At 52.8% G+C, this 12,931-nt stretch overlaps 1 protein-coding gene across 10 annotated transcripts in view; it reads right to left on the reverse strand.

The window, feature by feature from the left end:
• Window positions 1-1,179: 1,179 nt before the first annotated feature.
• The window catches only part of TNS1 (tensin 1), a 257,548-nt gene continuing 245,796 nt past the window's right edge, over window positions 1,180-12,931 (reverse strand). For all 10 annotated transcript variants that reach the window (XM_054043851.1, XM_054043849.1, XM_054043847.1 and 7 more), the window contains 3 exons: window positions 11,584-11,652; window positions 10,385-10,417; window positions 1,180-7,414 (listed from right to left, as the gene is read on the reverse strand). In XM_054043851.1, coding sequence (XP_053899826.1) covers window positions 7,270-7,414; window positions 10,385-10,417; window positions 11,584-11,652 — 247 coding nt within the window. In that variant the 3' untranslated portion in view covers window positions 1,180-7,269. The remainder of the gene's footprint in view (window positions 7,415-10,384; window positions 10,418-11,583; window positions 11,653-12,931) is intronic.

Below are 12,931 nucleotides of genomic sequence, written 5' to 3' on the forward strand. Positions count from 1 at the left end.
CCAGGTACCAGACCCAGCTGGGCCTGTAGGGAAACAGGGCTGGAGCGGGAGGTGCGAGAGCCATTCCAGAAGTCACAGGACCTCACTGTGGGTGGTGCAGGAGGCCCAGCCTGGCCCCTGAGGAGTGCACTTGAGAAGGGCTGAAAGGGGCATGTCTGGTAACCATGACCCCAAGTTATTCCTCTGCCAATCTCAGGCACACGCCCTGCCCCACAGCAGCCACGGCGCTTGCGGGGGCGGAGCCCAAGCTCCTCAGAGGTATTTAGGCTCCTAACTCCCATGGATTTTGGTGAAGCACTGGAATGGGTTCCCTAGGGAGGTGGTGGAATCTCCATCCTTAGAGGTTTTTAAGGCCCGGCTGGACAAAGCCCTGGCTGGGATGGTTTAGTTGGGGATTGGTCCTGCTTTGAGCAGGGGGTGGGACTAGATGACCTCCTGAGGTCCCTTCCAACCCTGATATTCTATGATTTTAATGGAAGTTAGGAGCCTGAATCCCTTTGAGGATCTGGGCCCTAATGGCCGCAGGGCCAGCAGATAGCTTCACAGCAGGTACAGAGCCTGGGCAGCTCCGTCCAATTCTCCTCCACCTTTTCCTTCTGGTTGGCCCCGGCTGTGGAGAGGGGAAATGGGGGAACATCCAGCAGGGGCAGTGGGTCAGGAAGGGACAAAGTAGGGTGGGAAGGTGTAGCTAGCAAGGGCATGGGGAAAGGGAAGGTGGAGAGGGTGGCCACGCTGCCTTGTGGGGAGAAGGACGGCTGCTATCAAAGGTAGGAGGCAGGGTTATGTGGAAACTTCGGGGGAGTGTAGGCAAAGTGTGTGCTTGGGGGTGGGGGGGCAGTAGCCACTTTGCGGGCCCGGTCAAACATCATGGCATTAAGTTTACTTGCAGTATGTTATTTAGCCACCAGATGCTGCTGTGAGCTGAAGCATTCCAGGCAGGGTGATGTCCCTGGTAAACAATGTGAGACCATGCTGGAAGTCAAGCCGCACAAGCGACTGTTTGTTTCTGTCTGGAGTTGTAGCTGTTTTCTTTAAAAGACGTCGCCCGTTTAAGAGGGACAATGGATCATGAATCATTACATCCCCATGCACCCGCCCTCAATCGTCAAGCCCATGGCACCACGTTTCCATCTAGGAAGGGGAGAAGCAACTGAGGCAGGAGCAAACACAGTCACCATATAGATTTCCCTGTGCAAAAAGAACAGAGCATTTATTCCCGCACGCCCTTAAATTTTGAGATACAAGTCCAGCGATCCAGACACCGAGCTGGCATTCCAAGCAACAGTATATTACATATAATTGATTCTTTTATCGCTTATAAAGCCATACAATGAACTGCAAAGAATCAGCCCTCTGTACAAAGGAGAGGAACAAAGGCGAGGGGAGGGGTGTAGTGCACATTCACACATGGACAATGAGTAACATAGGTCGCCTTTATACAAGTGACAAAGTTATGGGCACAAAGATGAAAAACATAAAGTATATTTCCATCGCTATAAATACACCAAAATGGGAAATTCTCCTTTTCCTCTTTTGTGTTTCTTACATTTTTTTTAAAAACCTGACACGATGCAAACTGAAGGCAAGTTATTTGAAACTGTTCGTTAACACTGATTAGCAAATACATGTGTAACATTCCCAAATTGACAATGGTAGCAACACAACAGCAAATGAAATATTGAAAAAAAGAGTGATTTTTTAAAAATGAACAAAAAAAACAACTATCGAGTTTGGAAAACAAAAAATACCAGCCCACTTTGCTGCACGATTTTCCTGTCGGTTTGATTAGCAGGTTTTTGATTATTGATGAGACGGAGGGTTTGTTTAAATAATACTTTACACACCTGCAGCGCCTTTTAAAGGCGGCACACTGCGTGCTTTACAAACATTAACCTCGAGGATTTAGGATCTGCGCCAGTGTGATCAGGATCAGCCCCAAATCCCGGTATGGGGGAAGGTGTTATGTCCATATTGTAGACGGGAAAACAAAGGCATACCGATTCAGGTGACTCAGGATTCAAATGGACTGCTCTGACCTCTAGTTTGGGGCAGCTCATTTGTACGGGGAGGGGGGGAGTCAGTGCCAAATTTGGCCCCATTATGTGGATGAATGGCGGGAGGGCGGGAGGCTTGTGTTATGTTGACTTGTCTTGTTGTATGTGTGTAGTTCCTGTTTGCATTACCAGAGTTGGGTGCGGGGAAGGAACAGAGTGGAAAGACATTAACCAGTGCAGGGCAAATCTCTAAACTGGTTTGGTTCCGATAAGCTCAATTCCTTCACCCAAGCCCCGTTACGCTGAAAAACTGGACTCGGGAACCTCACAAGAACGTGCTGGGTTCTGCAGTGAGAAGAGCTTTTCTGCCAGCAGCTCCAATCCCAGCACAGCTAGGAAAGAGGACCGCGTGGAAACGGAAGAAGAGGACATGGATGCAATGGGGAAGGTTCTGCGTTTATTGAAACTCAGAACCGGTTCAGTTCCAGGAATGGACGCGGTCTTAAACCGATTCTGTTTTTATATCAAACTTCACAAGAGCTCCAGGAGAGACCCCAAAGCCTAGAGCCAGTGTTTTGATTCTGGGTTATTCAATGCCAGTGTACTGATCAATGCGATGATGGCCAATGACACACCCTGGATGTAGAGCCAAAATTGTCTGAAGTTTGGGGCGTTGTTGGTTAGCCAGTTGGTAAATAGGGAGCTAGGCACAATTTGGATCCGATCCCATGAAAGGACATTCGGACTGAAGGATGACAATGCGCTTAGTGGATGTTTGTAGATTTCAGATTCTGAGTCAAAGCTCGTAAGTCAATGGGAAGACACCCGTTGGATCAGAAGCCCAAAGACATTCCAATATCCCTTTCTGGGGGAGGTGGGGAGGGAGTTTCTTGAGCAGTAAGATATGGAGGAGACATAAATAGCAGTTTGTTTGAAATGCCACCAGACACAAGCAATTACAGCATGTTGCTTGGTCTCCGGGGTTCTTTAACGAAGGGGCTTGAGAAGGGAAGGCCAGGAGAGGGGTGACGAGAATTGACTGACCTGTTGCTGTCATCACTCAGTCTGCGGCTAAAGAAATCAGGATATCTTGTGTCAACTATTTTAAGAATCTCCGACTCTATTGGAATATAGAGTTACATAAAATTAACATCAGCCGGGCGCTCCGGGAATCAGAGTTTACTAATACACACAACAAAATCGACAGCAAAAGGGTTCTTGGCAGGGAGGGGGAAAGAGCACATACAATCAATTTACAAAACAAAATAAAACCGGCCGGGGAAAGTGCATTTTAAAGGATATCTTTGGCAAGAATATATGCAGTTCCTTGTGCATGGAGAAGGTGTGAGTGTCTGCGTGTGTGGGGGAGATATAACATCCGCTGCTGAGAAAAAACGCAGTGTGATTATTAGGATACATCCGCTGGGCTAAATTGCATCAGCATCAAGCTCAAATACTGTGACTGCATTTTTAAAACACAAAGAATCTTCTCGGACCCTTTAGGAAAGAAAAATATAAACCTTGGCCGGTGAAGCCAGGTTTTTGCCTGGCTTAGTAGCTTCACAGAGATCAGTGGATTTATACAAGCTGATGGTCTGGCTCGGGAAATCAGGGATGACAGAAAGAAGTTACCCATAAAATGCAACTGTTTTTTTTAAAAAAAGGTCTTAAATGGAAGCTGGAAAACACCTGCCTATGTCATTTGCAAGATGATTAGCTTTGTGTTAAACTTATAATCAATGGTGATTTTAGCATTAGAGCATCTGACAAGGTCTAAACCTTCCGTCTTTCAGCTCGTGAGTTAGTAGTGAGCCGTTGCCAGCCACAGCTGGAAGCAAGTGTTCTGTCATTATCAGGTATCTGCTGTGATCGTTTTATAGACGAGATTGCTCGATGCCTTAATATGGGTTCATTTTATGGGGGGAAAATACGCCTTTAAGGCTCAGGCCCCAATTCCCGGGGCAGGACAGCAAATTAAAACAAAAATAATAAAATTAGCTTTAGCTGTGAGAAAACTGAAGTCTGAAAAATAGAGACTTTCAAAAAATATACCTTTATATATTTAAATATCTATAAACACAGTGTTCGTCTAATCGGTTAATGGCAGGGTGAGTAGGTTACAAGTGAGGGGTTCCTCTTGCTTGAATTTTGCAGAAGGAGGGCATTTCTTTTCAACAACTTAAAATAAAAATAGCTCGACGTCCTATACAACGGGGTGGGCTGGAACAAAGGGCCCTGACCACTCCCACCCCATCCCAGTACCAGTCTCCCAACACCTCCCTGACGCAAATCTAACCCTCATCCGGTATCCAGAAACGAAAGAGCTCTCCGCATGCTCACGCAGCTGTGGCCCTCACACACACTCACTCACACACATCCGCGCACGCCGCCAACCCTCGTGTCACTTGGCAAGGGTTTCAAACTCACACGCTAATTTGCTCCAGGCGCTAGCAAATTTCCATGTTCAACAGGGAAAGGGGGTGGGGGTTAGAGGTGGGGGACCAATCATACGCGTTGCTTCTTGGGGGGGGCGGGGTCTAAAGGGGCACTGCGCTCTCTTGCCCATGTCGCTAGTATAACCGAAATAAACCACGTTTGTCTGTTACACTCTACTGTGAGTTATACGTACAAGAGTCTATATGGGGACAGGGTGGGGGCCGTATATAATGGAGGAGATAAGATACACATAAAGCAATATGGCAAAAAAATAAATATTTTTGTGTAAATTTAACCCTTTTTAAAAATTTGATTAGCTTACAGTATTTTTCAGTATATTTCATATATATATTATATATATCAGGACACTGCCTCTGTATGAGAGAGCAGAGTGCTCTGGGGGAATCCAGGTGGTTGCAATATTTTAGCTGGTTTCTAGATCTTGGGTGGTTTTTGGTTTTATTAACAGCCTGTATCACACAACCTTGCACTGAAATGTAGCACAAACAGGAAAAGGCCCATCTCTCCTGCTTCCCCCAGCCCCTAACACCTCTGACCATATCTGAACAAGTCAAGCTGGTTACTGCATGTTCCAAAAGCCCCAGAAAGATGCTTGGGAGATTGGTTGTCAATGCAAATGTGTAGGGTTCCCCAGAGCTGGGCGCAAGCTCCATGGAGATCTGGGTTTGGAATGCCCCCAGAGCTGGGGAGTGTTTGGGCTTGGGAGGGGGGGAGTGGGGGGGGGGCTGTTCATAGCTTGGGTCTCAGCTCTAGCTTGAACTAAGCATAAAAAAAAGAAAAATACACCCATAAGATTTAGCACATGGGAAGAACGCGTTGGCCCATCCAATCTGCTATCCTGCCTCCTGCATTAGCCACAGATACAGGGCTCTTGGCCTCTCACTGACTCCACACTGGGCCCCATGGGGCGATCTGTCGTTAACATCTGACTCCGTGTAGCTCGGGTGAGATAGGAGCCACCAGAGGAAAGTCCAGGCAGTTAAGAGATGTTTTGCCTTCTCCCTGGGGAATGGTTGTGTAGTTGGCCAGCTAAAATGATGCAGGTTTTACACCTTCCTCTGACAGAGCTGATATTGGCAAGGCTAGTCGATAGCTCTTGTGAGTTAGCATTTCAGTGCAAGGTCTAGGCCTATGGCCTCCTGAAGCCAAAGCAAAGCTTACACCTACTAGGTGGTTACTAAACTACAACACATTCCGAGCTCCAAGCCTCCACAGGGCAGAGCATCGGAGGACCAAATCCGGCCGTGAGATCTCTCGGCTTTTGGATCAGCTGAGAGAATCAGGCAAACCAAAGCCACCCACAGACCACAGGGGCTTTTCTTTTAGTGGCCTCCAAAAATGCCTGAGTTTTCTTTATACTTATTTGCCTTTCGTGCAACCAAATGTCCGTGCGATGAACAAATCGCTTGACCGCCTACAGAAGGAGAAGAGACCAGGCTCGACCAGACCTGTGTCCGCTTCCGGTATGTTCGTCTTTAAGAGAACACGTGACAGTCTGCGGGTGAAAATACAGGGTAAAGGACTGGTACTGCAGGCCCCATTGTATATAGGCCAGAAGATCTTCCTGGTGAAGATGATCTTTGGAAAGCATGGTCCTGAGTGCAGTTAGTGAAGGGCAAACTGCTATGCAACTCTGTGCGTATATAAGAACTGCCTAGTGTGTATGCGTCACCACCGCCCGGTACTGGATGGAATCAGAACTGCGCACCTATGTGTCATAGATCCCATACCGCTAACCAGCGCGTCCCCTTTCGCTCAAGCGGCCAAGGTCCTGTGCTTTTTTGGAGCAGGAGGATCTGAATTCTCTCCCTTCTGCTTCCAGGAAATCCTGATGGGCTGGGTGTGCAGCACAGAGACCAAAAGGAGTCACTAGGGGGCATAGGCTTTATATAAACTCCGCTGCTGTGAATGTACATGTATGACACATCCCCACACACACGTCATCTACACAGGAGTCGCAGACCTCAGAGAAGGGAAGGTTAAAAGGGATATTGACCATCCTTTGTTTTCCTGCCTGATCACTCGAGCACAGTGGTTTTCAACTGGTTTTCATTTGCGGACCCCTAAAAAATTTCAAATGGAGGTGCGGACCCCTTTGGAAATCTTAGACATAGTCTGCAGACCCCCACCCACCCCCCGGGGTCTGCGGAGCACTGGTAGAAAACCACTGCTCTAGCACATAGGACATAAGGCCAGAATGGACCACTGAGCTCCAGTCTGACCTGCTGCGTAACACGGGCCAGAGATCTGCCTGAATTCATTCCTCTTCGAACCAGAGCAGATCTCTTAGCAAAACACCTCATCTTGATTTAAAAATTGCCAGTGATGGAGAAAGCCCACCACTGCCCTTGGTAAGCTGTCCCAATGGGTAAGTCCCCGGGGAGGGGAGCGGGGGGGTCCCGCAGACCTGCCTTTTGTTCGATTGGATAGCCACGGTTATTTAAAACAAACGACTGACATTTGCAAACAGAGTTGTTGGTTAGCAGGGCCGCGAACGTCCCCACTATGACCCGGGATGAATTCGCCACTTGAACCCCCCCATGGGGACGCTGATCCAAAAGCCAACCCGGTTCCACTCCTCCGACTCCTGGCCGTGGAGCTGGTCGCATTCCCTGCGACGGGAAATGCGCTGACATCGCTTCCTTTAGTTTTGTTTTGTTACGTTACGATTGGGTGAGGGTTTTTTTCTTCCGCAATTCAGACCGTTTCCCCCCGATTCACTTCCCTCTCCCACAATGCACTTCCTCGCGCTCCTTCTCGGATCAACTCCAAGTCCTTCTCCAAAATTCAAGGGCAAGAACTACCCGTGTCCAGCGGTTCATCTCTTCTGGCCGGAGCCAAGCATGACCCTTGACACGAAATTGACGATGGCGGCGGCCGGCTGGTCAGGATCCTGCTCGGCGAAGAGGTGACAAATGTTGTCCGTTGTGCTTCCCTGCTTCCTGGCCACAAAGCCGAAGAGCCTGTTGGGTCAGAAAGAGAGAATGCGCATGAGAGAGCTCCCAGGATCGTGAGACAACGGCATACCCAGCAACGGGATCCGGCTCACGGGGGCAAGAGACGGGACGGGGCGGCCCACATTAGAACCTCTGGCCCATCTGGATGACAAGCCGCTAAACCACACCCCCTAACTGGTGAGCCAACGTCGCAGCCTACACGTGGTCACCCACTGGAGAGAACTGATGGCTGCTGCTCCGGGTACGCGGCCCATGCTTTGCAGGGCAGCGGGGCACGCACGCTAGCTGGCTCGGCACGTACATCCTCAGGGCCCATTCCGCTGCCACTGGTGCTGATGGAGTTTTTCCCGCCGACTCACGGAGAGCAGGCCTTGCGGGAACATTTCCTTCCCTTCGGGCTGAGAAGTTCAAAGCCATCTGAAGGACTGGGTGCTCTACTCCCATTGGAATGAATGGGGAATGGGGGTCTATATCACAGCCCATGCATCTATCAATTCTTATGCAGGGCAGCACGAGTCAGGAGTAAATGGGTGTCCGGAAGGTCAGCGACGCCGCTGGCCCGATTCAAATCCAGTTCGGTTCAAACAGGGCTGGGGACGTGGTCTGGGAAGCGGCTACTGGGAAGGGGTAACACCCATGTGCTGAACTAGGCCTCAGAGCAACCTGCAGGTCCCCACATCAATAGCTTCTTGAGCAGCATGCTCCTGGGACACCGCAAAAGTGGGCCTGGGGTTGTGCGGCCCAGCCTGGACCCAGAGCCGCACTTCCCCCAGCCCTGGGTCTGGGGTTTTGCTTCGTGCCCTTCAGCTGTCCCCAAAGGGACCAGAGTGGCCACCGGCCTGCCAGTGCGGCTGTGCGGATCACTGACCAGGGCTTCTCCTTTCCTTCTCCGTCCTCCAGCTTTGCCGTCTCCACTCCGCCCCCCTCAGTGCTGCTCACTCTCCTCTCTTCCCCTCCACCAGCCACTCTCTGCCGGGGCCTTGTGAGCACAGGCCAAATCCCCAGAGGTGCTGAGCCACCAGCAACACCCCTTAAAGCCAAGGAGAACTGCAGCTGGCTTCTTCCCTCTGAGGAAACCACTCCTATGCGTCGGCGCCTACTGTGCCCATCGTCCATTTCATGCCTGGGCGTGGCCTGTGCCAACCACCTGTCTGCGGGAGGCTGCGTTTCAAGGGGAAAAGGCGGGTGACATGCCCTGATCCTAGCAGCTAGGCGGTGATGGGCACGCTCTGCTTGGCAAGACCCTTGGGCTTTTTTAAATGTGACTATTCCCTAAAGCAGCCTGCAAAATAATCACGTCCAGGTGCTTCAAAGGACAAGAATATTTATTTCCCAGGGGACAGGCATTGTCCTGGGTGCATGTTGCACATTCAGAACCTCTCCTGGGGGCCAAGGGGGCCAGCCGTGCATTTCTACGTGGCAATTCATCTTCCCAGACATGGAAGGGGAACGGCAGGTTTGTTAGTCTTGGAGGAGACAGGGGGCGGGAGGAGCCGGGGGATTGTCCGGCTCCGTTAAAATCTCCCTCCCCTTGTACAAACAAAATATCCTTTTTAATTCGAACGTTAAAAGCCAGGTTATAAATACGGGATTGGAGGGGAACAGAATGTTAGCCAGCTCCCTGCCAGGTCATTTCTAATTAGAGAGCGAAAAATCCCGACAGCTGGGGATACTAATTAAAAGCCCTTCGCTAACAGAATGACTAAAATTAGTGGGGCCTGGGCTCACTCGAATGGGGCTCAGCTGGCAGCTCCGTCCTCCCGTGGGCGACGTAGGGCAAAGGATCCGCACGGCTGCCCCTTCCCACTGCCCTCGTTCGCTTGGGGACGTGCGACGCTGGCCAGGCCTGGAGGAGGAGAGGAGTCTTCGTACTCCTGACCTTGGGGCTACCTGCAGAGCTGCCATTAACACTGATGGGAGCGGTCAGGGACTGTCTAGCCACCGGGGACACATGCCAACGGGACCCCACACCTCGGGGCGTGTCCCGCTGGCCCTGCCACAGGGAAATGGTCTCTTCCTGCGGCCTTTGGTTTTGTTGTGAGTTATTACAGTCTCAGGCTGCAGAGGGAAACGTTTCCCAGCCGCGACGGGCAGCTGTGAGAGCCAGATTTGGGCGCACCTGCCTGCTGGGGGACGATGACACTGCCTGCAGTCCCGACCTGCTCCAGAGGGGGCACTGCCGAGTCAGCAGGTGCCCTGCCCCACCGGAGCACCATAGAGAACAAATTGAGCATGGGAGTCAAAAACGTCCTGCCACCATAGGCGCCAACTTTCTCCGGTGCCGGTTGGTGCTCGTGCCCCCACACCGCCCCTGGCCCCGCCCCGACTCCACCCTTTCCCTGCTCCTCGCCCCACCCCCCCATTCCAACCCCTTCCGCAAAGTTCACACCCCAACTCTGCCCCCTCCCTACTCCTATTGGATCCCTTCCCCAAATCCCCACCCCAGCGCCCTTCTTCCCCCCCAGCGCGCCACGTTCCCCCTCCTCTCCCCTCCCTCCCTGCCCCACGAAACAGCTGTTTTGCGGCGCAAGCGCTGGGAGGGAGTGGGGAGAAGCAGGACCCAGCGGCACGCTCGTGGAGGAGGCAGAGGCGGAGGTGAGCTGGAGCAGGGGGGTGGGGTCCCTCCAGTCCCGGAGCACCCACGGAGTCGTTGCCTATGCCTGGCACGTCTTCCGGCAGCTGCTTCTTCCCTGCTCACCAAGGCCAGAGACAGGAGCCGCTAGCATGCACCGGACATGTGACTTGAAGGACAGAGCAAACTGTGATGTGTGTCCATTGACACACCCCGTCGGGATGGCTGGGTTTTTTTGACGGAAGAGGCTGGAGAAGCATCCGCGTTTGGCAGGGTTGCTCTGGTCCGGTTTGCCTGTCAGGAGCATTCACTCAGCGGGTGGCTCGCAGGGCCAGCTCAAAACGCGAACGCAACCCACGGTCGGAATGTGAACGGCAGCAAAGAATTCAATAAGTGGCACTTACTTTGCGGGACCTCCGCCGTCTGATTTAGTCCATCTGCCGGGAGAAAAAGAGCCCCAGGGAATTACTGCTCTTCTCACCAAGCACAATGGTACCACACTCATTTGCTAGCTTCACCGTCTCAGACCAAGCACTAGCTGCAAAGTCACTGCCCGGGCCTGACTTTCAGAAGCTCTAAATGAGGCCATGGGGGGCTGGGGAAACCTCTGAAAATAAGGCGGTGTGGCCCAGATCCTCAGAGGTATTTAGGCGCCTAACTCCCCTGAACATAAAGTCATTCTAGTCCATTGACGTCTTGGAACTAGATACGAGCCTGTTTCTAAGACCTGCTTCTATGGACTGAACCCCCTACAAGCGCTCCCATGCCCACGGGCAAACGCCCGCACCTAAACGATCTCCTTTGCAGCATTGTTTTTATCAGAACCTGACCCTTTTAAGCAGAGACACCAAACAGGCTCCATCTGACGCCCCAGTTCCCCACTGAAAACGGATCCCTTGCCCAGGAGCGAAGGCCAGCTGCTACAAAGAGCATGCTCTGCAGATAACGTGCTGCCTGAGACAGGCGCATCGTATTGCCTGGCTGCAATATCTGGCCGTGACCGTATCCTGCAGGGCCCTCAACAGCCTCCTAGGCTGGAAACGGGATTGGATACTTAACTCTAGCGTTTCCCGCTCGCCAGCACCAATTGACGGTTGGGAAGTTCATAGGTTTTAAAGCCGGAAGGGCCCATTACTTTCATCGGGCCTGGCTTCCGGCATAGCAAGACCAGAAAACCTCCCACAGGGATCCTGCATCCAGCCCAGAACTGGGCTAGAGCAAGAGAGACATCCAGTCTTGACTTAACAACTCCAAGTGATGGAGAATCCACCGTGTCTCTAGGGATTTCCCCCCGGGCGATATCGCCAGAGACCCGAGAGCAGGGGGATGTCGCCGTTCTCGGCAGCACGGAGCAGGAACGACACGTTATAGTCAGCTGGCATTGACGGATTGCCCCGCCGCTGCTCATTTCCCCGGGGGTTGGTGGCCCCTCCCTCGCAGACTGCCGGCTGCCTTTGGATTTCACTGGGATCAAGCCTTTTTCCTCCCCAGAAGCAAGCTGGCTGTGGTTAGCGAAGACGTTGCCCCGCCCACAGACCCAAGGGAGGGGGGATTCCTTCTCCAACCCCATTCCCACGCAGGGACCTCCGGCGACGGCACTTACTTTCGTTCCTGGGGGTCCAGGTCGCAGTAGGTGACGGTGCTGAGGGGATAATGTCGTCTGAAGAACAATCTGAAACAAGCAGAGGCCACGGTGAGCGCGTCAGATCAGCCGCTAGGCTCTGCATCCCGCATGGAGCCCCGCCCCGCCGGCCCTTCTCCCGCCACGTTTGCATCCTCCTGCCACGAGGCGGCGTTAATGAGAGGTCGCGTCCTCACACAGCCGGGCAATGCCCGCGGGTGCGGAGGCCATGGTGCCGGGTGAACGCGTGACGCGATGACTTTGCCTTGCCACACCTGAAATAGGGACGGGGGCAGGGAGCCTTTTGTTGTCCTGTTAGCTGCCAGCGAGAGGTGGATCAGACCTGAGTAAATTGGGTCCGTCCTGGGAGCATCAAGGTACGTGATGATCCTTTCACGAGCCTGTTCCCCAGGCAGCGTTCTCTGCATGCCAAGCACTCTCTCCCCCGGTGCATGCCCCCTTCCCAAAGCATGGGGGAGAGCAGCCAGGACTGGGAATCAAACCCTCCATTTCCCACAGCAATACCCCACCTGCCACAGTGACAGGGCCAGTACAGCCCGGGCCTTCTAAAAGACGCATAGCTCCAAACTCCCTCGTCAATATACCCTCCAAAAACCCAAACCAAAGCCCAGCGACTCTCTGGGGTGGGAACTGAAATCAAGTCTGGATCGGACCCCGTTTCTCAGGGAACCGAGTCTCCAGTCAGATCTGTCTCTGTCTTATCTCCGTTTGTTCAGACACAGAAACCCCATCTGCCTCCACAAGGCTCCTGAGAGTTGTGGTTAAATAGCCACAACCACTGTATCCCAACTCCAGTCCAGCCGACCCCCCACTGCAGGACCCTATGACCCCCTGCTACCATGATCTCCAGTGCATTTATCCTCCTACACCCGGGGGAGGCGGGACAGTGCCCCCACCCCCCATTGTACCTGAGACGCTGAGAGGAACTGACTTGCCCAAGATCACAGACAGAGCTGGGGATTGAGCCTCAGTTTCCCAGCTCCCTGACTCGCACCCTAGCCATTAGGCAATGCTTCCCCCCCACTCCTCAGCTCCTTCCAAGATCCCGGATATTCTTCACAGGCCTCCGGTCCGGCCCTCTCCTGACAGCCTGTTCCAGCGTGACGCCAACATCACCGCGGATTTACGTCCGCAGAACCTGCCAGGTTCGGAGGGCAAATTCCTGCGGGGGTGGCCAGCTGCGGCCCTACCTGTTCACCCAGTTCCACCGCAGCTCGTTCCGCGGTGACCTGTGTGTGCTCAATGCCGGGGTGTCCCGGCACGACACGGCCCCCACAGGAGCTGGGCCCAGGGAGGGATAGCTCAGTGG

This window comes from Malaclemys terrapin, chromosome 11 (genome assembly GCF_027887155.1).
Source record: "Malaclemys terrapin pileata isolate rMalTer1 chromosome 11, rMalTer1.hap1, whole genome shotgun sequence".
Lineage (NCBI taxonomy): Eukaryota > Metazoa > Chordata > Testudines > Emydidae > Malaclemys > Malaclemys terrapin.